Source organism: Balaenoptera borealis (assembly GCF_965194805.1).
Source record: "Balaenoptera borealis genome assembly, chromosome: 15".
In the NCBI taxonomy this organism is placed as follows: domain Eukaryota; kingdom Metazoa; phylum Chordata; class Mammalia; order Artiodactyla; family Balaenopteridae; genus Balaenoptera; species Balaenoptera borealis.
The window spans coordinates 54,164,925-54,191,953 of NC_138871.1; the positions used below are offsets into that span (position 1 = coordinate 54,164,925).

General features: G+C 40.1%; 1 protein-coding gene across 2 annotated transcripts in view; it reads left to right on the plus strand.

Moving 5' to 3' along the window:
* Nucleotides 1-7,403: 7,403 nt before the first annotated feature.
* Nucleotides 7,404-27,029, plus strand: part of SRBD1 (S1 RNA binding domain 1) — a 227,775-nt gene continuing 208,149 nt past the window's right edge. The window contains exons 1-4 of one of the 2 annotated variants that reach the window (XM_082358018.1): nucleotides 7,404-7,543; nucleotides 12,676-12,755; nucleotides 13,545-13,722; nucleotides 20,681-21,067. In XM_082358018.1, the coding sequence (XP_082214144.1) occupies nucleotides 7,493-7,543; nucleotides 12,676-12,755; nucleotides 13,545-13,722; nucleotides 20,681-21,067 (696 nt within the window). In that variant the 5' untranslated portion in view covers nucleotides 7,404-7,492. Of the gene's footprint in view, nucleotides 7,672-12,675; nucleotides 12,756-13,544; nucleotides 13,723-20,680; nucleotides 21,068-27,029 lie in introns of both variants that reach the window. The other variant, XM_082358019.1, reaches the window with a different exon arrangement.

The window sequence follows — 27,029 nt, forward strand, 5'->3', positions numbered from 1 at the left end:
AAACTGGTAAAAAAAGATTGCTCAAAGGGAGGGGAACAAAGTGACTGGGGAGCAGAGGTGACGATTTCTGTTGCATTCCCTTTTGTATCCTTCACATTTTGAATCACATAATTATGTTAATAAATGAAACATTTGAACAATAATTCAAATTCAAAAAGTGCAACTGGACATGAGTCCTCCTGACACCACTACTTCTGTGCAGATTTGTACACGGTTTTGTGATTGTTCTTAGTAATGGCTGTGCCATCACGTGCCCCAATCTCAACCCAAGTCCAGCATTGTGCCTGGCTGGACACTAACTCCAACTGACATTGTCCCTTTCTCCCAAGTTTTCTGTTACTTGTAAATCATCAACCAGATATTTATTAGCTAAAATTAAGTTCACTATAGCTGTTCCCCTCATTGCTTCCTTCACATTTCTACTGATGAAATTGTTCCATAAGGTAAAGCATAAATATATCAGATGCTCTTCTTTTATAAGACATTGACTTTCAGCAGAATCATGTAGCAGTATCTAGGGTGGGTGGGGAGAGAAACGTCTTGAAAAGTAAAAAAAAAAAAACAGTTTAATTGGCACCAAAGCACTTGGCAACCATTGGGTTACCATGATAGCTCATACATAGTGTTTGCTAAATAAACCAGGAGGCAGCTGCAATGAATGACTCTAAGATGCTGGCAGTTATGTGTGTCACTAAAACAGCATTGCTGATTCATTTCTGTTGATGATGATATTTAGAAATGGAAGTAGCCACTTCCCAGACCACTCTGAATGTTTTATACACACAAAAGTAGTATTAAATCTCAAGTAAGCAAAATCAATCCTAGCAATCCCAGATGGCAAAGAATAGTTACCAAGTAGGGCCAAGCTGAGATCTCAGGCCTATTCCAAAAAGAACTCAAAAAGTTCAATACAGAATAGAGGCAGAATTTTCAGGGCCAGAGCTTTCAAGTTTGACATAGATAGGATCCAACCAGTGCTGGTTGGATGTGGATAACAACAGGTTCCAGGGTGATTACCATCAATTCTTGTTGGCATTTATGGTTCCCTCTCATCAACAGGCCAGTTTGAGGTGAAGAAAGCTTAAAGGCCCAGCAGTAAAATGAACAATTTTCAGTGATTTGTGTGTTGGGGCACAGAAACAATACTTCCTAGAATTAGGACAGACTTACTTTTACATAAATTTACTTTTTAATAAGGTAGATTATTTAACATGCAACTGACATAAAACATTTCCTTCTTTTTTTAAATTATTATTTATTTATTTATTTATTTGGCTGTGTTGGGTCTTCGTTTCTGTGCGAGGGCCCTCTCTAATTGCGGCGAGCGGGGGCCACTCTTCATCGCGGTGCGCGGGCCTCTCACTATCACGGCCTCTCTTGTTGCGGAGCACAGGCTCCAGACGCGCAGGCTCAGCAGTTGTGGCTCCCGGGCCCAGTTGCTCCACGGCATGTGGGATCCTCCCAGACCAGGGCTCGAACCCGTGTCCCCTGCACCGGCAGGCAGATTCTCAACCACTGCGCCACCAGGGAAGCCCAAAACATTTCCTTCTGATAACTCTTAAGATCTACTCTATTAGTAACTTTCAAATATACAGTATAATATTGTTTACTACAGTCATTATGTTGTACATTACATTCCTAGAACTTATTTGTCTTATAACTGGAAGTTTTTGCTATATCATGAAATAGTTGGGACATTATTTTCAATATATCTTTGAATATGCACTCTTACTTGACCAGACTCAGTCTCTCTGGAATCCAGTTCATCCAGTTTATTTACCAGGAGGTTATTTAAAATATTTACAGCATGAAAAAAATATTTCAGGGTAATGTGCTATGCAGCAATAGATAAATAATATATAAGCGTTTAGTTGAAGTAGGTATAAAACTGTTTTGCATAAAACTACTTTAGTTTGTGATACATTTATTTAATAGTGCTCTGTAATTTTGGGTGAATTTGGGTGAGTGCTCTAAGCTTCAGTTTTATCATCTTAAAATGGGGATAAATATATCATCTATCTGCCTCAAAAAATACTTTAAAAACAAAACAAAAAAGTATATAATTACCATAATATCTTACAAATATTAAGCAATCTGTAAGTATAAGTTATTTTCAGTTAATAAACTATACCAAAATAGTCAGTGTGGCTAGCAGGAACTATCTGGTCTACCTTTTGGAAGGTGACGTTTAAGGTTAAGCACCATAAAACACTGTAGAAACCCTACTGCTACAGCTCAGTCGTCTAAGTTTTCTAAATCAAGTACATGGTAAGAATTAGGCCAGTTCTTCCAGTAATGTATAAACACCCCATCAGAATCATCCAGTGTACTGATATACATGTAGATGCCATGGTAAACTCATTCAGTTGGGATTTTGGGTGCTAGGGGCTGGAAATTAGCATTTAAAAAGAAGTTCTGCTGGTGATTCTTATGTGCATTAAAATTTGAGAAGCACTAGCTAATGATTTCTAGAAACAGGCCTGAAAGTTATAGGAATTATAGATCTGGGTCTCCTAACTAACAAAAGCTCACAGCAGGGACTTCCCTGGTGGCGCAGTGGTTAAGAATCCGTCTGCCAATGCAGGGGACACAGGTTCGAGCCCTGGTCCAGAAAGATCCCACATGCCATGCCGCAGAGCAACTAAGCCCGTGTGCCACAACTACGGAGCCTGCGCTCTAGAGCCCGAGAGCCACACCTACTGAGCCTGCGAGCCACAACTACTGAAGGCCACGTGCCTAGAGCCTGTGCTCCACAACAAAAGAAGCCACTGCAATGAGAAGCCTGTTCACTGCAATGAAGAGTAGCCCCTGCTCGCCGCAACTAGAGAAAGCACGCGCGCAGCAATGAAGATACAACACAGTCAAAAATAAAATAAATAAATAAATAAATTTATTAAAAAAAAAAAAAAAAAAGCTCACGGCAGAAAGTTATGAAAGGCCCTTATATATGCAGCACCTACTTCTGCTAAACTCTCTAACTTTCAGAATCCAACAGGAGTTTCTTGGTAAACTGTTTGGATTTTCTTATACTCAGGTCATGGTCCAGTCTAAACAAAATACCCACTTCTGCGGTATGAACATTATGGTTTAGCTAACTTTCCACATTATTTGCTAAAAGCTTGTGCATGCCACTTTCTCAATTTTAAAGCATTCCTTTAGGGTGACAATTGCTTAGGGTATTTTAAGCTCATACTTGTATCATCCTTCACTGTGAAGTTAGGCCATTTTTCTACAAAGAATGTTTTCTGTCTGTGGAATGGTCGTTTCAGGAAAATTCATGCATGTAAAAAGGTTGGTGGTTTTGATACCATATGTTAGCTAGTCTCTTGAAGGACACTTGGCTGTGGTAGAGTTTTCTTCATGGTCAGAGGAGGAATCATTTTTCTGTGTGCTATTATGATGGCAGCTGCCTGTAATAACTCACAACTCTTAAAGCCAAGTGTCATATTTAATAAAGAACTAGTATCCACAATATATAAAGAACTCTCATAATTCAACAATCAAAAAATCCAACTAAAAAATGTCAAAATATTTGAACAGACACTTCATCAAAGAGGATATGTGAGTGACAAATAACTAAACATTAGTCATTAAGGAAATGCAAATTAAAATTCTAATCAGATACTCCTACACACCTATTAAATGGCAAAAATCAAACAAACAAACAGACAAACCTGACAATATCAAGTCCTTGTGAGGATGTAGAGCATTTGCAACTCTCATGCATTGCTGGTGGGAATGCAAAATGGTACAGCCACTTTTGAAAACAATTTAGTAGTTTCTTATAAAACTAAACACTCACCATGTGACTCAGCAATCCTGTTCCTAGGTATTTATTTACCAAGAGAAATGAAAACACACGTCCACACAAAAACTTGTACGTGAGTTTTCATAGCAGCATTGTTAACGAGAACCAAAAAGTGGAAAGAAAACACCTAAATGTCCATCAGTTGCAGAATGGCTAAACAAACATTCACACAATGGAATGCTAACTGGCAATAGAAAGAAACAAACTACTGAAACATGCAACAACATGGATTCATCTAAAATGCCTTCTACTAAGTGGAAAAAGAAAAAGAAGACTCAAATGGCTACATAGTGTGTGATTTTGTTTACATGATAATCTGGAAAAGATGGAATTATTGGGACAGAGAACAATGAATGGTTGCCAGGGGGCTGGCATGGGGGAGGAGGTTGACTACACAGGGGCATTTTTTTTTTTCCTTAGGTGATGGAAATGTTTTATATTTTGATTGTGGTTGTGTTCCATGCCTGTATGTGTTTGTCAGAATAAAAAAGTTGAGTTTTACTCTATGTAAATTATACTCAATAAACTTGACTTAAAAACATAAGTATACACAAACTTGGACATAGACTGATTTGACACATGATGCTTTTCTAAATTTGAATTTCAGTTAGTGTGTGAAGCTCCTAGTATTAAAACTCTGACTATAGGGTTTCTGGATGAGTGTTTCAAACAAGCACCTTGCAGATAGTTCCAGTTTATTAAACTGGAATACGGGACTCAAGGTACTGCAAACAAACTACTAGTTCTGATGTATAGAGTCTTCAGACATGGCTCCCTGTGGTGATGAACAAAATAAATCTGGTCCCACTATACTGCCTTTCTTTCCTTCTCTGCAACTCAACCAGCCATGCCATCATTAGAATCCTAATGAGCTCTCTGCGGTATCTATGCCTGGATCTCAGGCTAGTCAATGGATATTTTAGGCCTTTGAAGTGATCCCTGGACACTACTTGAGGATGAGAAACTCACCAGGAGAAAATTTTGCAATACGTCTGCTCATGAGTGCAACTGATTGAGTACCAGTGATTGAGCCAGTGAATTTGCCAGGCAGATGATAAGTGGAACAGTGGGCCATGCAATAGATACAGTAGTTTGTCAATGATTCAGACTTTTTTCCCCCTTAATATTGCTTTTAATTACATTCATTACAAAAATACTTTGAGGATTTGTAAAAGATTAAGTGGACAAAACACTGCAAATTTCAGTTTTCACCGAAAGATTAAAATTATATTCTAGCTCCATATGTAAATCCCACAATTTTACTTCACGTAAGATAAATTTAAATGTGTATAATCCTTTTGAATGATGCATGAATATCCATTTCCTTGAAAAATCTGTACAATTAATTTCCTCACGCTTAACTGATGCCTTCTCAAGATCCATTCAGTATTTTTGGCGGATACTGCCCTAGCTTTTATTTTCCCCAGATGTCTGATGTCAAAAACCTCACCAGGTTATTTACTTTAGCTTAGTAATCTTTTTTCTTCCCCAGTTGAAAGACAATTCTCCCTGGTAGAGGAGAGGGGAATCAAGGTCCAACACTACGCTGGCCAGGCCCTACTCTTGTTCTCACTGGTAATGTGGCTACTCCCATGTACAACCTAGCCCTTGAACCTAGACTGTCTTGTCTGGGCCTCTGTCTCTTGTGGCTGTATCTAGTCCCCAGTCTTGTTTGAAAATTCCTTCAGGACAGGAATTTTGTCAAAAGATTTTGTAGCATATTGGTTAAACTTGACCCACCCGTACCTTAAACCTATGTAGCACAATTCGACATCAAAAGTAGGTGAACGATAAATTGTAAATTGTTGTTGTTGATTATTATGACCTGGTTTCACTTCCCCATATCCTGAACTATAATGTGTTCTCTAGAATTCTTTCAGAACTAGAAATTGTGGAGCAGACTGTGATTGCAGCAGAGAGTTCCAGATCTACTGGAACCATTGCAAAACGCAACATAAGCCTGCAAATTAAGAAAGAAAAAACAAATCCCTAATCAATCTCAGAAATGGATCCTTATCGCCAAGGATCTTAGATATAGACGAAGAGACCTTAATAAGGTTAAGGAGTCCTGTTTTCCTCCCCATTGCAAAAATTAGCCAATAAAATTTATGTTCATTGTGGGTGAATCTGAAATGACCCAAAGGGTCATTTCAATAGCTTGCTCAGCTCTTCAGCATTTAATAAGAGTTCCTGGAAATGATTCAGTAGCATGGAAAGCTGCTCTTTAGAGTCTTCTAAGATGAATCCATGGGGTTTTGATTTGCTAAATTCTAATCTAGACTAACAGCAGCCTTATTTCCCTAATTTTACAATGTAATTTCTTTGGCGCTTAGAGTTTAATGTACTCTGTAAAAAACACACCACCAAAAAACAAGCCATTTTTCATTTCCAATGAGAACTGATTTTGAGAAAATATATTAAAGGGAAAGTGAGAGAAGAATTGTTGGGGAGCCCTTTATAATAGCTTTTAAGTTCCGTTAGTGAAAAAAAGTGGGGCTTAGAGTATGGAAGTGGGGTTAAGATACTTGGCCTCATCAAAGTAATAAGCAGGAGCTATTTTTATGTTTTGTGGGAAGGGAAATGGAACTGCTGGATATGGAGGATAGCTCACCTAGGTTACTAGGTGATCAGGACTTAAGACACAGCACTTTTCAAGAATCTAAAAATGAAATGGATTTTTCCATTCTTGCCCCAAAAGGTTAGGTAACTGGGACCTGCATTTGCCTCAAGTAAATTAATTCAGTGAATATTCACCCTTAATATGTGCGGGGTACCTTATCAGGTAAGGAGTGAGATGGAGGGGTAGGCGGTGGAAATAAATCCAAAGACATGAAGTATTCGCCCAGAGCACGAGGCAGTTCCTGAGAGAACCGGGTTTCCCAATCAGTGTGCTTGGCAGTGTACCAAGCTGCCTGAGATTCCGTTTTTTTTTTTTTTCTTTTGTCCTACCTGGTCATGTGGAGATCTTTCTTGTGATTTGGTGTGTTTGAGCTATTTTGCCAGCGTTCAGCAGGTATTCTGTGAGAATTGTTCCAGATGCAGATGTATTTTTGATGTACCTGTGAGAGGAGGTGATCTCCCCTGTCCTTCTATTCCGACATCTTGATGGGAGCCTCCCCCAAGCTGCCTGAGAGACCAACGTAAGACAGTAATGACTCTAGGGCTAAACTCTCCCATAAACCTCAGGGGCTGCGTGAGGGCTTAACAGAAAAGGCAAAACTGGGATAGTTCCATAAGCCTAGAGCAAACCCTTATCTCAGGGTTTAGGAAACACCCTTAGGGAAGTGAATTACTGACATTTAAAAGTGACGTTAGAAAGAATAAAGCTTGATTGTTTTTCATTTTTCCACATTTGCAAATTACAAATAATGCAATAAACAGAAACATTCTTGATTAAACTTAAAAGAGAAGAAAATACAAGCAAAGCGGATTAACAGAAGATAAAGAAATAAAAACAGGGAAGCGGTAGACCTTTGCAAGAACCTCACGATAACCTCCGCCGGATGTGGGTAAATGGAGCTCCGCCCCCAGCCGACGAGCGGGTCCCGCGGGATCCTCGCTTTAGTTCCGCCTCCGCTTGGCTCGGCTCCACCCCGCTCCGGTAGCTGCGCGCCTATGCGGCGAGTCAGGGAAAAGCCAGGCGGGACTTCCGGCGTTTGAAAAACTTCCGGCGGGAACCGGAAGATGTGGTTGCACACACAGAATCCTGGGCCTTCTGACACGCCGGGCGGGAAGGTGAGCTGAGCGTCCGCCTTGGCGGTCTTCCTGCGGACTCGCGGGAGCCCGGCGCCCGGGCTCCGGTATTTTTGGGGCCATTAAGAAAGTTCTGAGCGCTCATTTGGGAAATAACATCCCTTTTTAAAGTGAGAAGCTTCATTACATTGTACTGTCTGCAGTCTGTATCTCATACCGTACCCTCGAAAACCCCTCCTACCTGCTGCGTTGTCACCTGGCGCGTCTTCTCAGACAAGCTCTTAGCGCTTAGGGGCAGACGTGGGAAAGCCCGGGCAGACCTAGATTGTTTTCAAACCTCAAATGATCGGAGATGGGGGAGGAAGCGCCCTTTTCACTATCAGATGATAGCCCTGGCAGAATCAGCTGCATTCTCAGTAGTGTGCTTGGCGCGTAGGAGGTACTGAATAACTGTTGAGGAAAGGAACGAATGGGAACACTCCAGGCAACTCTTCTCGAGCCTCCCATTCGCCAGCATGTCATAAATATACTGTATGTGCAATGGGAAACGAGCCTAGGCTTTGTGTTTGGGGCTCTGGGTTCTGGTCCTTATGCCACATAGATCTTCCCTTTGAGTAAACCGTATCACTTCACTGCATCTTAGGCTTCTTATTCATAAAAGAGAATAGCAGGACTGTCTGATTTCTGAGCCTCTTTCCAGCTCTAGTATTTTATTTTTATTACTTAGGGATCTGTGCTGACATTCCAAGGACTTTTGTTAGTACACAGGGAAACTTCTTTAGGTGCCTCTTAAAAAGTTGTTCCCCCCGTTTTCCTTTAAGTTATCTAATTGTTGTTTTTACAGTTTTAATGTAGTATTTGTGTGTGTGCAGGTCTTTCCAGCCCCTCCCCCGCTTTTCACTTGCCCTGGCTTGGTGCCTCCTCTCAGTAACATCATAGCAGCCTCCAAGTTATTGATTCTGAGTCGGCTTTCATACCACAGAGATAAGAGAGCTTGGAGGAGTGAAAATCTCAAGCCACTAACAATAGGGATGTTCTCTTGTACCATCACTTTTTCAAGAAAGCAATGAGTGCCATGTGTGATGTTGCCTAATAGTGCTGGAGAAAAAAATTTATATTCCTGTGTAGAGACTATTTTTATATATATATTCTTATGTTCATTTAAAAATAGTTATAGAGCAGCTATTAAGTGCCAGGCTCCGTGTGATACAGAAGTGAAAAAGACAAATGTGGTTTCTTCAAACTTTATGGTGCTTACCGCCATGAAGTAAACATGGGGAATGCAGACAATAAACAAGGATAATTATAGATTATGTTACATAGTACTGTATAAAGGGAATAAATAGGGTCCTATAATAATATTTTATCTGAGAAATGCATGTTAGGCCTAAAATATTGAGATCTAAGCACTGAGAAGGAGCCAGCCTATTGATGAGCGGGGGGAATAGTGCTCCCGGCAGAGGGAACCTGGGGTGGGGAAGGATCACGCTTGTTACACGGACTGAAAGAATGTTGTGACTATGGCTAAGGAGCTACAGGGAGTGGTAAATGTGGTTAGAAAGGTAGGCAGCGGTCACTTCTTCAAGGCGTTCTAGAAGGCTATGGTAAAAAATATGATTTGACTCTAAGTGGAGGATGGAATAGGAAGTCATTGAATGGTTTTAAAGCATTTTCTAAATGTTTGATTGAATGGATTTGTGGAGGATGGGTTTTAGGAGCAGGAGTGGAAGCAGGGAGGCCAGTTAAGAGGCTATTACAGTACTCCAGGTGAGAAGCGTTTGGGACTGAGGCCTCACTGGAGATCATCAAGATTTAAGATACATTTTGGAGGCAGAATTTATGTGACTTACTTACAGACTGGATGTGGGAGATGAAAGAAATAACAGATTTGCAAGGTTTTGGTTTAGCAAGTGAAACTTTAGAAGATGATGGTTATGTTCAGTATCTTGATTGTGGAGATAAGTATACATATGTCAAAACTTATCAAATCTGTACACTTTAAACACGAACAATTTATTGTATGTCAGTTATAGCTCAATGAAGCTGTTAAAATTTTTCCAACGTTCTGACTTAGCAAAGAACCATTCATCTTAGGTGGATGGTGGTGCCATTTACAAAGATGGGAAAGACTGAGGTCTGAATGGGTTTTAGGACAAGGAATGGTTATCAGGAGTTCCATTGTGGATATGTTAAATTTTGGATAACTGTGAAGCATCTAAATAGTTTCATAGGCAGGCAGTTTATTATGTAAATCTGAATCTCAGAGGTGAGATTTGTGATGGAGGTATTAGGTTTGTTAGTAAGTAGGTGATACAAGTATTTAAAACCATGGAAATGGATTAAATTTTGGTTAATCTACAAATCCTATGATAGGAAATAAGAGAACATGGGAGGATTGGAGATGGACAAACAGTTCCCAGAACATTGGTGGTAAAACTGGAGTATGGATACCCCTGGGAGTATGGATACCCCTGGGAGTATTCATACCCCTGGGAGTATACCTAGATAGGTACACAGTTTTTAAGAAAGAATTTCGAAGACCTTACCTTCTGTATATACTCTTTCCAAAACTGATTTGCCTGTAATAGGCCTATGTGTTCATGCATATTCTCCTTTCCCACCTCCTTTTTCAAATTCATATTTTTTTTTCTACTTGTCAAAAGACAAGTTCACCTCTTTTAATGGCAGCATTGCCTCCAGGGTGCCTGATAAAGGAGCATTTGGAAATATTTGTTTTAGGAAAGTCTTCTCCAGTGGTTAATTAAAATTTTATGAGCTTCCCAAGGATTTGTCTATTCCTATTTATAACACATTTCTGTTAAAGCTGAAGTGTGGAGTTAGAATTGGTGCATGGTGGTCTGTGTGGGAAAGTTCTGAATTCAGGTATAATGTAGAAGGGGGTGATGGGAGTGGATGATCTGGTTGGGTTGTTTGTCGAGGAGCTTAGCACCTTCAGCTTTTTATTCTTGGGCTGGTCAGATTCTCCAAAGAAGAATCTTCCCATGCTCCTCCCAAGAGGGTAGGAATCTGACTGGCAGCCTTTTTAGGAGCATAGTGGGGGAAGGGGGCCGGGAATCTCTGTTTAATGTTCAGCCTGTATGGTTCCCATGTCCACAACTGTACTTCATGTCCTCTAGTCTAGAGACTTGTTTTACCTTCTCCAGAGAATAACCTCCAGACTTTTTCCTGGGGCAGTTGTTAATAGCACAAAGTGGAGTAGGGCATCTAGAGATATTCCTTTGCTTCAGACAGCTTACACCCAGCCCTGACTCCCTTTACCCTTAGTTCCAAGGTATCAGGTACCATGTCCTGTCATTTTTTTTGGAGGATACTGCAGAGTAAATTGGTTTGGTTCTGAAATGCTCCCACTGCTGACTTGGGGTTTTAATTTTTATATAGTAAAATTTGCTAATCTTTTTGGCTTTTGGAATTTCGAGTCATGCCTAGGAAAACCTTAATTCTCCCACCTCCACTCAGAATTATCAAAACAGTCTTCTTTGCCTTTTGTAGTACTGTAGTTTTATTTGGTACATTTAAATCATTAGTCAGTGTGGAATATATTTTAGTTCATGGTGTGGCAGCAAGAATTAAACACTTCTTTTCCTCCAGAGGGATAGCTGATTGTCTTAATACCACTTATGCAATAATTCATTTCTGGACTTCCCTGGTGGCACAGTGGTTAAGAATCGCCTGCCAATGCAGGGGACACCAGTTTGATCCCTGGTCCGGGAAGATCCCACATTCCCCAGAGCAACTAAGCCTGTGCACCGCAATTACTGAGCCTGCGCTCTAGAGCCCGTGAGCCACAACTACTGAGCCCACACGCCACAACTACTGAAGCCCGTGCACCCTAGAGCCCGTGCTCTGCAACAAGAGAAGCCATCGCGATGAGAAGCCTGCGCGCCACAACGAGAAGCCCATGCACCGCAATGAAGAGTAGCCCCCACTTGCCACAACTAGAGAAAGCCTGTGCACAGCAACAGAGACCCAACGCAACCAAATATAAATGAATAAATAAAATTGATTGAAATGCCACCCCATCATACACTGATTTCCTCTGTTTCTGTTTTTGTTTCATTGTGGTAAAATACGTACAACACAGAAATCACAAATTATCCGTTCCTTTATGATCAGTATCTAGGAGCACTTATTTGAGGAATGATGACCTTGATAAACATAAAATTCAGAAAAGGCGGTGAAGGAAAAGATGGAAGAATATCCTATCTACTTCTTTTGTTGTCCTGGTTCCCTCTGGGCACTCTCCTGTCCAGAAGTTCTGCACCCACTGGACTGAGTTGAGCTATAGCTGCCAGGGGTACATGTTCCCTTTTGTGACAACCACTTTGGTATTTCTGTGAGGTGTTTGTTCCTTCTCCAAGTGGAAGTTAGAACGGAGGCATTATAACATATGCCTGGTTTAGGAACTTGTTTAAAGGTTTACAAGCATGTCAGAGTCTAATGTAGTTTTTATGGTTTGACATACAGTCTTTAGGTAATAAAATTTATCAGCTAAAGTAAATTTGTTTACTTCCTGTATTGTATGATGTCTCTGGTTATTTGAGTCCTTTTTTTTTTTAGAGCTGGGCCTTTGAATTTGGGAAATATTTTCTAGTGGCATTTGTGATTAATTATTTTACTTAAAAATTGTGAGCTTTTATCATAAGGGACTAGATTATCTTGTTTTAGGAATAGCCTGGCTGCTTATTCAGTCAGTCAGCATCGCTTATTTGACTGCCAACTTTGTAGATGGGCCTCTACTTATACTGTAAGAAGATAAAGAGGAAGGAAGGTATTTCTTGTCTTTGAGATAGAGGACTTTATAATTTGCTGTCTGATAAATTATCAAATAATACTTGCAGTATACGCAAGCATATAATTCTAAAAAATGAAGAATTCTCACCCTGCAGGAACTTATATATATGTTTCCAGAGATGGCCCATCCTCATCAGGCTTTTGAAACCATGGGAAGGCTGTTAGCTGCCCTTATAATTGGCAGCCACATAGGAGGGGAAACAAGCGTTGAGGCTTGTGAATGATTGTCATTTTTCCCCCCTATGGCATTTTCTAGCAGCAGAGGTATTGGAGTTAGTTTTGAATGGCACATCATTTTGTAGACAAAATAAGTGATCAGTGATTTAAATCATACTGATTTCATGTTGTATTTCTTCTTTCAGATGTCATCATTGCCAAGAAGAGCAAAAGTAAAGGTCCAGACTGTGGTATCCAAAGATGAATTCTCTTCCCTCTCTGAGTTGTAAGCATATTGGTTTCATATGGGGTGGGAGAATGATGTGTATTTTAAGGAGATGCATTCTGTCATTTACTAACTTATGAAGTCATTTGTGTTGAAGAAGGCTGTGTCTTTTTCATTCATTTATGTAACAAATATTTATTGAACTCATGCTGTGTCCCAGGCTGTGTTTAGGTGTTGGTGATAAACTATTGAACAAGGAGAAAGTGACCAACTAAATATAAAATATATACACTAGAATATAAGGTCCATGAGGTCAGTGGAGTTTTTTTTATTGCTTTAGAGCACAGTTTCTCAACTTCAGCACTATTGACCAGATAATTCTTTGGTACGGGGACTGTTCTTTACATTGTAGGATGTTTAGTAGCATCCCTGGTCTCTACCCATTAGTTGCCAATAGCGTCCCCTCCCCCACCTCAGTTGGGACAATCAAAAATGTCTTTAGACATTGTTTAAAAATGGAAAACCTCACTATGACTATGGTGTGACATGACCCACTTATTACTTAAGGTAATACATGATTTCCTATGTTTTGAGTGTACGGGTGTGTGTATTGGTTAGGTGAGAGGAGAACAGATGGAGACCTGTGATTTATAATGTATTGGAGGGTATTTCTGGTCAACTCTCTTGTTTCAGTTCTTAGCAATATCTCTTCATATTCTGTGTTCACATCACTCCGTTTTATATTAAACACCTCTACCTTATTCTTTTTTCAAGAAGCAGATATCTCTTTTTCACCTTTAACATTTGGCTTCATTTTTTCTGGAAATTTTCCTGTCGTTTTACTTTTAGATCATCTGCCTCTGAAGATGACAAGGAGGATAGTGCCTGGGAGCCCCAAAAGAAAGTCCCCAGAAGCCGTAAGCTGCCTGTTTCCAAGGAATCCAAACCGAAGAGGGCGCCACGGGTGAAGAAGAACACCCTACAGGCCAAAGATGGCTCAGAAGGTGTGGCTGTTAAGGAAGAGCTGGTAGGTGCTTTAGCTGGATAGAGGGAACACTGCCGTGCCTTCCTAATTAGCGATGCTGCTTTCTCCTTACATGGACTAGGACAAAGCAAGTAAATGGCAAAAACTGTAGGGCAACGGTGCCTTCTGCCAGAGGCCTTAATAGTATTTACCATCAGATCCACCGTGTTGGAGCAGAAGGAATATTTATCAACTGGCACATATGTATATCTTGCTGTAAGCAAACACTGTAGCTACACCAATCTGGATTAAAAAAACCAACAACAATAAATCATTGGCTCTGTTGCAGTACCGAAAGGATTATGCATTTCCAAAATCATTCACTGTGGTATTCCTTTAAATAACAGCTTCCCTAGTTCATTTAAAAGAATACTCTTTTGATATGCAGTGGATGCCTGACTTCCCAGGGACTCATTTATTGTGTATAGAGGGGACATTACATTGTACCTTGCTGTGCCCTTGGATAGGGCATTTGAATCGATCTTTTCTCCTATCAGCCGGCACCTCTGTTTCTTCATCTTTGCATGCAAGCCTTTCACTGAACACACTTTTAGTGGGTGGGTGGGTAGGCTTTACCTACAGCTGAGAAAGTATTGACTTGTTGGCAGAATTTGGAGGTTTTTCATTAAGCATGGCATAGCTGCACTTAAGAGTAGCTTGACTGCTTAATTAGGAAATATCTCTTAGTTCCGGGGTTCTTTGTATTGGGGTCACAAACCCTTTGAGAATTTGATTATAGTTATGAACCTTCTCTTCAGTAAAATGTACACATAAGTTTTAAAGTATGGTTCAAGAGCATACAGCTTAAGAACCCTTGTCATGGTGACTTCTTGATCCTTCCCATGGTGATTGGTATATGTATATTTCTTTTAAAGGGAAAAAGAGAATTCACATGGAAAGTCTCTCACTTAAGAGATATTCCACAAGTTTTCTGGCTCAATCAAAGCACATGGAACATGTTAGACTATTTCATTTCATTGGTTTGGCATCTTGTTCTCGTGTAACCACCACCAAACAAAATAATTGAAAACCCTAATTAGGTGGAGCTAGAATTGGTTTTGGGTGGAGATGGAATTGGTAGCCTCTTAATAATTTTAAAATCTATTGTTAGCAAACATTGTAGACAAAATCCATCATTACTCAGTCTCTTCCTCTCCATGTTGCTGTAATTTGCCAGTCCACTGGCCATTCCTCTTCATTCTTTGAAGACTTTAGCTCCTGCTTTGTATCTTCCTCTCTGCATCTTCTGTCACTATTCTCAGTGATACCCACCTCCACTTGAATGAACCTTCTAATACCCTGTGTTCCTGGTTCTTTAACCTCCCCACCTCCAGTGCCTTTTTCTTCTTCTCTGCCTTCACCACACCTCTCGTGAGCTCAGCCTGAATCTTGTCATGACCAGAAGCTGTGCTACTGCTGACATTTCTTTTCCATCTATCTCACTTTTGTACCATCAGCTCACCATTTCCTGTTTTTCCAGCTTACTTGCTCAGGTGCCCTTACTAATGCAATTTTGCAAATTTGTCACAACTTCTCATCAGTAGTTCTCAGCCTAGGGAACTTGAAAAAAAAAAAACCAATGCCTAGGCCCCTTTTCCAAACCAATTAAATCTGGAAAGAATTCTGGAGGTAGACCTTGGCACCAGTGGTATTATTTTCTTAAAGCTCCTCATGTGATTTTTATGTACAGCCAGAGTTGAGATCCATTACCTAATTCTTTGACTCTAGGGCTCTGTCACTGTCCATCAGCCCTTTTCTTTTCCTACCTAATCTAGCCTAGATTACATAATCACTTTTTATTGAATGGTCTCACCATTTTGCCCTTCTTTTATTCGATCCTACATGGCTGATTAAACCCCAGCACTGGGTGAGCCATAGCCTCTCCTGCCTGCACTGAGCAGCTAACCATTGCGGGAAGCAGTCTCACCAGTGACCTAGTTTGTTTTGCTTTAGATTCATAATCTCAGACCTCAAAATTGCTTCAGAAATACCTGGTAACCTCATTATTTTTCTTCAGCAGGTTTGTTTTTCCACCTTTTTCTCTTTTCTGAAACTTCCTAAATTCCTTTCTGTTCTCTCACTCAGCTGATGACATTGCCTTTTATTTATTTGAGAATATATGAAGTTTCCGGTTTTCTCACGACCAAGCTATCTGTATTTGTGTTCACCTTCTGTCCTATTGCCATGGAGGAAATGTCATTCCTCCTACCAAGGATTGGTTCGCCGCTTGGGCTTACGATCTCATCCACTCTTGTGCAAGGTCTCTGTTCCCTCTGTCATCTCCTTTCTTTTCTCTTGTCAACTTTTCTTCCTCAGTTGCTACAGGGTAGAAAATGCTCTTTTACATCTGACTTTTAAGAAGCCTTCCCTTGACTCCATATCCCTTTCCAGCTATCTGTCAAGCTCACACAATACAACACAAGGTCAAGGCCAAGGCCTGCTGATTGATTCAACTGGTAAAGATATTTACAATGAGCCACTTTTTTGATTTAGACAGTTTACAACTTTCAGAGATAGCAAAAAGAAGAATGGTCAGATTCTTCCTGGAGTTCTGGGTTTAGTTATAGGCTACATAATTACCATTTGAAGTGTTAAGAGTGATTTAAAAACCCATGAAGGCAAAAGATAATGAACTGTGATTTTTCAGCGTGTCAAAGATTCAGGTTAACTATAAGGAGGAAAAATATTTTCATGGCTTATTAAACTTGAGTATGTCACTGAGGAAGGCTGTAGAATCTTAGAAGCTTTAAAAATGGAGGGCTTCCCTGGTGGCGCAGTGGTTGAGAATCTGCCTGCTAATGCAGGGGACACGGGTTCGAGCCCTGCTCTGGGAAGATCCCACATGCCACGGAGCAACTGGGCCCGTGAGCCACAACTACTGAGCCTGCGCGTCTGGAGCCTGTGCTCCGCAACAAGAGAGGCCGCGACAGTGAGAGGCCCGCGCACCGCGATGAAGTGTGGCCCCCGCTTGCCACAACTAGAGAAAGCCCCCGCACAGAAACGAAGACCCAACACAGACAAAAATAAATAAATAAATAAATAAATTAAAAAAAAAAATATGGAGAGTTATTTCCATATTTTTGTTTGTTTATTTATTTACTTTATTTTTGGCTGCATTGAGTCTTCGTTGCTGCACACAGGCTTTCTCTAGTTGCAGCGAGCGAGGCTACTCTTTGTTGTGGTGTGCGGGCTTCTCATTGCTGTGGCTTCTCTTGCTGCAGAGCACGGGCTCTCGGCGCATGAGCTTCAGTAGTTGTGGCTCATGGGCTCTAGGGCGCAGGCTCAGTAGTTGTGGTGCGTGGGCTTAGTTGCTCCGCGGCATGTGGGATCCTCCCAGACCAGGGCTCGAACCTGTGTCCCCTGCATTGGCAGGTGGATTCTCAACCACTGCACCACCAGGAAAGCCCTTTCCATATGTTTTTGATCTGTGTTTTGATCTAAACATGTTTGGATTCACTTTTCTCAAAATTTTTGGTTTTTGGACTCCTTCACACTTTTAGAACTTACTGAGGACCCCAAGGAACTTTTGCTTAGGTGGGTTATATCTGTAGATATTTACCATATTAGAAATTAAAAATGAGAAAATATTCATCAATTTAAAACTAATAATAATCCTATTACATGTTAATGCAAATAACATGTTTTAATGAAAAATAAGTATATATTTCCCCAAACAACAAAAAAATTAATGATGAGAATGACGTTGTTTTACATTTTTGCAAATGTCTTTAATGTCTGATTTACTAGAAGATATTTGAAATAAAAAAGAAATCCCAGCCTCCACACAGATGTGTATTTGGAAAAGGGAATGGTGTTTTAATAGCCTTTTCATATAATTGTAGATATTATTTTATACTATACCAAAACTCAGTAAGTGGTAGTTTAAAAGGTTTCATTGTGGAATCTGTAACCATACTATATTCTATTACATTAAAATCCATTGGTCTGTGTTGTTTGAATGGCTCTTTTACCTGTGCCTGATTTTTTTTTTTTAATAAAGTTATTTATTTATTTATTTATTTATTTTTGGCTGTGTTGGGTCTTCGTTTCTGTGCGAGGGCTTTCTCCAGTTACGGCGAGCGGGGGCCACTCTTCATCGCGGTGCGCGGGCCTCTCACTGTCGCGGCCTCTTCCGTTGCGGAGCACAGGCTCCAGACGCGGAGCACAGGCTCCAGACACGCAGGCTCAGTAGTTGTGGCTCACGTGCTTAGTTGCTCTGCGGCATGTGGGATCCTCCCGGACCGGGGCACGAACCCGTGTCCCCTGCATTGGCAGGCGGATTCTCAACCACTGCGCCACCAGGGAAGCCCCATGATTTTGTAACATTATGTGTTGGCCATTTGGAAAATACTGGTTCACTAATTGATTTACTGTGAGACAACCACTGCACGTCAGTATGCATTGGCCTGCAGCAGAAGTGCTTTATGTGTACATTTGTGCTTTATGTACATTTCAGTACAGACTATGAAAAAAGTGTGCTTTCAAGGATTGAAATTTTAAAAATTAAAAACTTTTACTGCTTCATTCTTAAGTGAAGCTGACATTGTTTTATTGCAAGTGTGTGACAGTGAAGGGAACAGTGATTGCTAGTACAGCTTGGTGCCACTGCCTTGTTTTTTTGCTACCATTGCTCTTGCACCATCAGTGAAATGTCAGACAGTGCCTTGGCATTATTATGAAAATAGTTGTGACCTTGCAGACCCCCTGAAAGGGTCTCAGGGGTCTGTGAACAACACTGAGAAACCCTAGGTAAATTTTGCCTGAAGACTCCAGAGAAGATACCTTTAAGTGTCTAATTTTTGACTGCTGGCTTTTCTTTTTTTCCTCTTACTTTAAACCCCCCACCTTTAGTCATTTTACTTTTTCTTTATTTCTTCATCTACTTCCTTTTCCCTCTCCTGAGAGGTAGTCTGGGTGTGGTAGTCATGGTAATGTTGGTGGTAACAGCAGATTTTTGATTGCTTACCGTTAGCCAGGCGACATGTTCAGCACTGCATTTGCGTGATATTACTTAATCTTCACAACAATCCCTTGAGGCAGGTGCTGTAATTATCCTGATTTTATAGACCAGAAAGCCAAGGGGAGAGATGTTAAGTGACTTGCTCATGAATCACAGATAGTAATGGAACTGGGTTTCTAAGTCAAGAACATGATTTTGTCAGCATTTCAGGAACCAATATTTCTCTCGTGGGTGTTTTTACATCAGCCATGCTCATAAGAGTGGTGTATAAAACCAGAGTGCTGGTTTAATAATTAATAGTTTGATATAACCGTCGCAAGGAGTTAAATTCTTATGACTAGCACTGTCTCTCGTTGGAGGCTGAAGTAAGTAGGGAATTAAATAATAATCAGAAATTTACTTGATGAGCATGGGCTCAGAATAGGAGAATTAGAGAAATATTCATTTGGGTTTATTGAATGCCTTCTGTGGTCAAGGTACTGTGCTTGTCACAATGAGAACTGAATGTTTTAACTGCATGAATCTAAGGTAGTCTGATGTATCCATCTCACAGGAGGGCTGTCTTAACCATTGGGAGCAAATTACTCAGAATTTGTTTGCTAACCTTTCCTCTTCTTTGTATGTTACTTAGAATGCTGCTCCTATTTGCTTTCTACAGTTCTCCTTTTTCTGTTCCTCTAGGGCTGACAACTCTCTGTATGATTGACACATTCTTTAGCTATGTCAATTAATTTGATCAGGTTATTATCAACTCTTATGGACTTGAGGAGGCATTCTATTTTTATACCTCTGTTCTTATCTGTTATGTTCCAATTAAAAATGTAATACTTGGAGGGCTATTTAATGTATTATATATCATTTCCAGGTTAGGTGGTGATGGGTGGGCATTAGGATGGAGGGGTTGTGCTCTTTATTATAGTTCCCAGTATTTTCAGTAGTCAGTAATTATGGAAAATTATCTGATAGGAGAGAAAATTCAATACTGACTGAAATTTAGTTTGGGAGCAGTTCTTTTGTTTGAGTTTGTGCCATCTACATCACTTAGGTAACTAAAAACAGGCTAGCTTGCGAAATGGTGAACTCCATGGGGCAGGGTCTATATCTTATTTACTACTCTAGTCTCAAAATGAGTGCCAGATGTCATTGCTTCACACCTGAGTTGTCACCTGGGGGGAGGGGTGGGTGGTGCAGAGAGCAGCCCTTGGACACCTGCATGTACTGCTGTGCAGCCTCTTACTAAGGAAAAACGCCTGGTACTACCCTGCTGTCCTGCCACGTTTTCTGTTCTCTTTCTGCATGAACTGGTGGCAGGCGTAGCATGTTGAGTTCTATGAACCTCTGAGTGTTACTCTTCTCCCTCCAAAGTGTTGACTTTTGATTGCAAGTTTTAAATCTTGGTTTTCCTGCCAGGTGTACACCTATTCTCCACTTATTTAAAAAAATTAAACCTTCACCTGCAGTTGTGAAAAATAATACAGAGATATCATGTACCCTTTATCCCATTTCCCCCTGTGGTCACATCATGTAAAACTATAGTTAAATATCACAGCCAGGATATTGACATTGATAAAATCCACTGATCTTATTTAGATTTCTCCAGTTTTATTTGTATTCATTTATATGTGTGTATGTATATGTGTATATTTAGTTCTATGCAATTTTACAATATGTGTAGGCCTGTGTGTCCACCACACAGGACAGTCCTATCACAAGGATCCCTAGTATTGCCCTTTTATTGTCATACCCACCTCCCTCCCAACCTCCACCCCCATCTCTGACCCCCAATAACCACTAATTTTTTCAGGAATATTGTATAAATACAATCATATAGTATGTAACTTTTTGAGATTGGCGTTTTCCCTCCAGTCAACATAATTTCCTTGAGAGTCTTCCAAATTATTGTGTATGTCTACAATTTGTGCCTTTTCATTGCTGAATAATATTCCAGAGCCATTGGTTTTTATCATCTAATTCTTGTGTGATCTCTTCATGATTTGATAGAATAGCTCTGTGCCTATTGCTGATGTTGATATGGAAGACAGAAAAAATAAATTGGAGACTGTGCAGACTCTGAAAACAGCAAAGATGAAACGGAAAAATTCAGCTCAGTCACCTTCAGCTCGGAGGACCAAAAAGCTGAAAGCTGATGAAGAAACCAACAAAGCCAGCAGCTTAGAGAGCGGGAGTAACAGCACAGAGACACCGTCCACAAGCGCCACGTGGGAAGGTGGGTGCAAGAAGGAGGAGAGTGAAGACGACTTCACATGCAGTCAGTCCCCTTTGAAGAAAGTGAAGACAGAAATGTGTCCTCAGGGGCAGCCTGTCAGGTTTCCAGCAAATGCCAACAATATTAAGGAGGAGGTGGAAATGAACTGGGACATAGTACAGGTATGTGCAGCCTCTTTCTGTCACTTCAATTTGTTTGATCCCTTTCTTTTTGACTGGGATGGGGCTAGGGAAGGGCTGGGAGTTTTCAGTTCTCTTTTCACTTTTGCCAGTGGTCTCTGGAGGCTTTGCCCACTGGTTCCTTTCCTGGGTACGTGGTTTGGTATTATTGCTTATTGTCATCAGTTCTTTAGCTAAAAGCTGTGACCTCAGGCAAGGTAGATCTCCGCCATGGTGTTCTAGTGAACATGTCCTATATAGACAGATTGCATCAACAGATTGGGCCCTCCTAAGTTCTTTGTTAAGTTTTTGCTTTGCACTTGGATTGTATTGCCTATAAAAGCAGTGCAAGTGATTAAGTCATTGACCATTAGTACATCTGTTTAACTCTTAGTGTAATGTTGTAATAGACTATGAACAAGGCCTAGTAATTTCTTAAAGGAAAATTTTATCCAAATTCTAACTTGAGCTGCCATAATTATATTTCTTACTACAGGAGAAATTGGATTTCTCCCAGTTTCTTTGGCTGGCTTTGGGGATGGTAGAGAAGACCTGAAGAGTGACTCTTAAACAGTGATTCTCAACCTTTTGTCTGCCCCAACACACTCTGGGAACGGTTCAAACTTAATCATAGCAGTGCCCCTCAGTGTAAATGGGGATAACCTCCCTCCTTATTGTCTGTCCCATGGTGATTTGATGTGTACTCCTTCCTCTGCTGTGAATTACTGCTCTAGAGCTTGGTGCCTCTGCTGGGTAATACTACTTCTCAGTCTGGGATTGTCTGTGTGTTACCTTTTTTTCAGAGGAACTTCTTTTTATCCATGCTGCCTTTTCTATTACCTATTAGTTGAACATCACCAGTAATTTTTAATTATGATATTTTCTTCTTTCTGACTTATTAAGGAATAGAATGTTGCCTCATATCTTTCTTCTCATTCTTGTTCCTGAACAGTTCAGAGTTTCCTGGAGAAACGGTATAATTAGGCTCCTTTCTATGCCTTCTTTTTCTTTTTTCATTTAGGCCTACAAAGAATTGTTTTAAAAGGTTGGTTCATGGCAGCCTGAATCAGATTCACACGGAAGGCTTTCTTAACAGGCAGACTCCTTGGTTCCAGTCCAGACCTACAGGGACAGGTGGACGTGTCCCACTTCCCTTCTCTTCTCCTTTACTTTTAAGCTTACTTCTGCTGTTGACATAGATCTACCTTTAGTAGTTGACCCTGAGCAGGAGGGAGGGAGAGAGGAAGGTTTCAGAGCCCAGGAAATCTCTTGAACTGTGGAAATAAGTTTTACAAAAGGAAGTCACGGGCTACTTATTCTATGAAACTTTGCTTCACACCCCTATCTCCTAATCTGTGTAACAGAGAAAGAGATGAAAATGACCCTACCTTTGCCAGCTGTCTCTTAGTTACAGGTAATAGAAACCTGCTTCTAATGAGCTTAGGAAGAAAAGAGTTTATTACCAAGGACCAGGGCCCTTTCAAAGATGCAAGGGACAAAGTGTGATTGAGTCTCCTAAAGGCCTTGAACCAAAAATTGGAAAACTGAGGACTTGAGGAAGTCATTTTCTCAGTTTTCTCTCTTTCAGAGGTTTCATGATCACCCATTTTTGCCCCTTCTCTGTTTGTCTGAGTTGTTATTTCCTCTCAACAGACCAGATTTCCCTGCTTCTTCACTGAAGGTGGAAGATGACAGCTCCACAATTCATTTACCATTAGTTTTAGCTTGTGAGGAGGGAAAAGTGTACGGAGAGAACAGGTTCCCAACTGCCAGAGGGCGAGTGGCAGAAGAAGAGCAGCCAGGAGTAAAAGCTTCATTTGTAAATCGGTAGCAGCAGTGTCCATGGTTGTGTTGTTTGAATATCAAATGGAAGCAAGTTTTCAGGTCCTAGAACTATTTTTATGGCCTTTGGCCATATTATTTGGGTAATATTGGTGTGCTTGTCTTTCTTTTCAATTCCAAGCATTTTTTCTCCTCCTCCTTATTGAAAGTGATTTTTGACAGCTCAAACAAGCCTGCACTCAGAATGTGGCACTCCTTGCTTGTGAGTTGGGAGAAGTGGTTGCCTCAGCTGCCGCCCTCGCTGAGCACCCTGAGGACAACTAGTATGCTCAGCATTTTCTAGATCGGTTTAGGGAAATTGCCTGGGGAACTTCAGGTGTGATTTACATGTTTGGGTTTTTAAAAAATTTAACCAGATACAGTCATCCTTGTCTAACCTGGAGTTACTTTTACAGACAAGTCTTTTAGTGTATGTGGACTTCCTGTCCTATACTTTTTATTCTCTATAAGCAGGAGAGAGAATCATTCTATCTTAGCACTGCATTCCTGCTTCCAAACATGTTTGAGAATAGTGGCAGGTGTTAGGGGGAAAGGGGCTGAGAAGAGCGAGAGTCAGCAATGCCAAGTCAGACAATCAGGAAGGCTTTGAACATTTGAGTGAGGACCAGAGTCAGTGAAATGCCTGTGGTATGCATTTTATCTGTCACAAAATGAAATGTATGTCCAAGTTCTTTGGGGAAGTCCTAACAAGTTCCTAGTTAGTAAGAAATAGTCAATGGAAATTAATTGTATAGGAATTATTATTACTAATTGAACATGAGGGAAATGTCATTTATATTTCCTTCATTTTGTGTGCTGTTCCCCTTGGACCCTGCCCACCATGACACTTCGATCCTCTGTTTTTTCTCTTCAAGGTGTGTTTCTCATTTCTGAAAAGTCCACAGCCTTTTCAGGAATATCACTGTCTTGTTTGGGGAAGGAAAACTACATTGTCAATACTTAATTTATTTGTAGACTTTACATATAAACACACTTTGTGTCTATTTCCTAATCAGGTTTGGCGATCACCAGACTCCTTGAGAAGCAACCTACTTCAGCCCTTCCCCCAAGCCACAAATGTGTGGTTGCCATTAGAAACTAGTTTTTGTTAAAGTATATTTTATCATTACACAAATATATTGTGAGTACCATAACCTTTGTAAGAATTTGAAGAGGTGACTAGCTACAAGCAGTTTTTGAGAAAATTAAATGCTCCCAAGTGGTGATTGTTGTTACGTAGTGTCTTTACTTTGAGGGGGGTGGACGTGGAGCAGCCATATAGAATATCTTAGTAATGTTTGCTAAATTAGGGAGGAAAAGCAAGCAAAAACCCCTTTATTAGCTATTTTCCCCATTCTTGCAAGAAGATGATGTGGGATTATATAGGTGAAGAAGAACATGGGATGAAAGTATAGGGGAAAGAAGAGGGACGGGAAGGAGGCGAGTGTCTCTGAGTTGGCTTTTCTCACTGCACTTCTACTCATAAGCATGCGCCATCCGTTAGGTCAACCTGTGTGTTCCAGGAGGGATTAAGTAAAAGAAATTGTATTGGCCCTTTTTTATTTTTATAACTTAGCTCGTGGTATTTATTATGGGCTTAAAAAAAACTTTCTGAAATATATATATGTATACATATATGCATATATATATAAAATTGTACTTAAATATGCAACTCATGAATGTTCAAAATTGTAACCATGTAACAAGTTTTCAGATCAAGAAACAGAACATTACCAGCACCCTACAATCCCTTCATACCCTTTTTCAATCCTCCATCCCCTTGCCTAAAACCACTCTTCTGACTTCTAACAGCATAGTTTTTCCTTTTGCAGTCTTTAAGGAAACTTATGTGTGTGGTAAAATAAGTGATATAATAAAATGAATAGGTAAGGGTAAAGAGAGCAGCAGTAATCAAAACTGTTTTAGAAGGGAGGTGTCCAGTTGCTGGTTTGATTTTGGATAAAAAATTCTCTCTCAATGTACTCATTTGAGTGTCATTTAATTTAGATGCTAGTTCTTTTAAAATGCTGCCTGGATGATTAAGGCAATAGTTTAGCTGTTGATACCCAGCAGTTTTCTTTTATAACTGAGGAAATGGGAATATAGATTTTGAAGCAGGAAATTCTCAGGCCACTTGCGGAGAAGGCCATTTTGTTGGAGGTTTTAGACAGTAGAGGACAGTATGAAGGCACCATGTCTCATCGCAGTTGGATTCAGGACGAAAAGTAAGGCGATTGATTAATTTGTATTGATACTTTTGCCTGAAGAAAATCATCTTGCTTTGCACACAAATCAAATTTCTGAAAAGGAAATACAGCTTGTGGGACTTTGGGCAATTTACTTAACTTCTTTGGGTCTCAGTTTTTGTATCTGTAAAATGAGTTACTATTGAATATGTAAAAGTGTGTAGAACATAATAAGCCCTATACAGGTATTAGCTTAAAACAACAACAGTCACAAAAAGTGTCTGTCTATTTAAGTCTTAGAGGTGAAAAAAATATCGAGACTGCCTTCCTTTTTACTTTACCCTCATTCCTATTCACCAGTTAACTATAAAAATTATTTAAGTAGTAAGTGTAATAATTGAAATAAGTAGTAGTTTAAAAGTAAAAATTTTAGTAGTTCCCTGCCCATCCCTAAGGTTTGATCTCTACTTTTAACGCTTAGCTGTTTCTTTGGCGTTTGCCTCATCTGTCTAAAACACAGATGCTGGGCCCCACCCCAGAGGTTCTGATTCAGTTGATCTGGGGTGGGGCTCAAGAAGTTACATTTCTAATAAGTTTCCTGATTATGCTTATGCTGCTGGTTTTGGAACCACATGTTTTGAACCACTGCTCTAGTCCCCAAATCTCATTGACTCATAAAATGTCAAGGGAGTTTACAGGGGGAGTTGACTCAACAGCTGAAATCAAGTAACGAGCAGATCAGTCATTGAGTGGCTTGATATTAAGTACAGGATAAAGTTCCAACTTTTTTTAGAATTCACCATCTAGCTCCATCCACTTTTCCATTTCTCACTCATCTCAATATGCCTTGTACATTTTAGCATTACTGAACATAGAAATTTTTAAAAATGTGCAGTGGTTCCTCATCAGTGGCTTTTGATATGTTCTTCTCTCTTCCTAGAATTCCTGCCCTCATTTGGCTGCCTGAGATACTTTCATTCCCTTGTTGCTTTTCCATTTCTGCAGAGGTAGATGTTTCTTCCTCCCACGTGCTCTCAAAGAGCCTGTATATGCTTCTGTCAGAGTACAGATCACACTGTATTTTAACTGTCTACTTGACTGTCTTTCTTCATTCTAGGTTATAAGCTTCTTGGCAAGAGGGACTTGGTTTTTTACATTTTGTTTATTACTGGCTTGGTATGGTTATTGGCATATAATATGAGCTAAAATAAATGTTTGACTAAATTAAGACAGAAGAAATTGGATGATTTGGAGGCCCCAGAGTTGTGACTGCTTGTATGTAGTTTTATTATCCTTAATTTCAAGAAGCAAATTTTCATAAGCAGCAGTATACACTGTCTTAACACATATGATGCTTCTGGATTTGTCAGGACCTGGTACACTTCAGATGCGGGTCTGGAGTATTAGCTGTCTTGGGCCCCTTTTAGTTAACAATCACTGAACTAGTTTAGGATAGTGGGAGCCCATGGGTTCTAACAATCACTCAGTTCCAAAATAATGACCATTTTTGTCATTTTCGTGTCTTATGTCCGTCTTTCAGAATCTGGCCTTTCAAGGGCCAGCTGAAATGCTGCCCCTGCAACAAGCCTTCCTTGATTACACCAGGGAGATCGTTCTCTTCTCTGAAAACGTTATACCACATATTCCCTGGCATATTCTGTTTTATTTGTACTTATTTATATTAATGTTTTATCTTCTGTTCTAGATTGTTTATTCCGTGAGGACAGTGAAATTTGGGAGCAAGCTTGGGAAAGGATTTTAAAACTATGCTACAATGGTTGGACTTTTACTACTAGTTAGGAAAGAGTCATTGAAGCTTATGTTCAAAAGAAGAAAAAGAGGAAAAAAATAAGGGACTTATTATAAATGTGTCTTAGAAGTATAATCAGTAGTAATGCAGAAAGGTTGGGTGGAATGCATAGAGAACAAAAAAAATGCTCTGTGGTTTAGATAAAAGA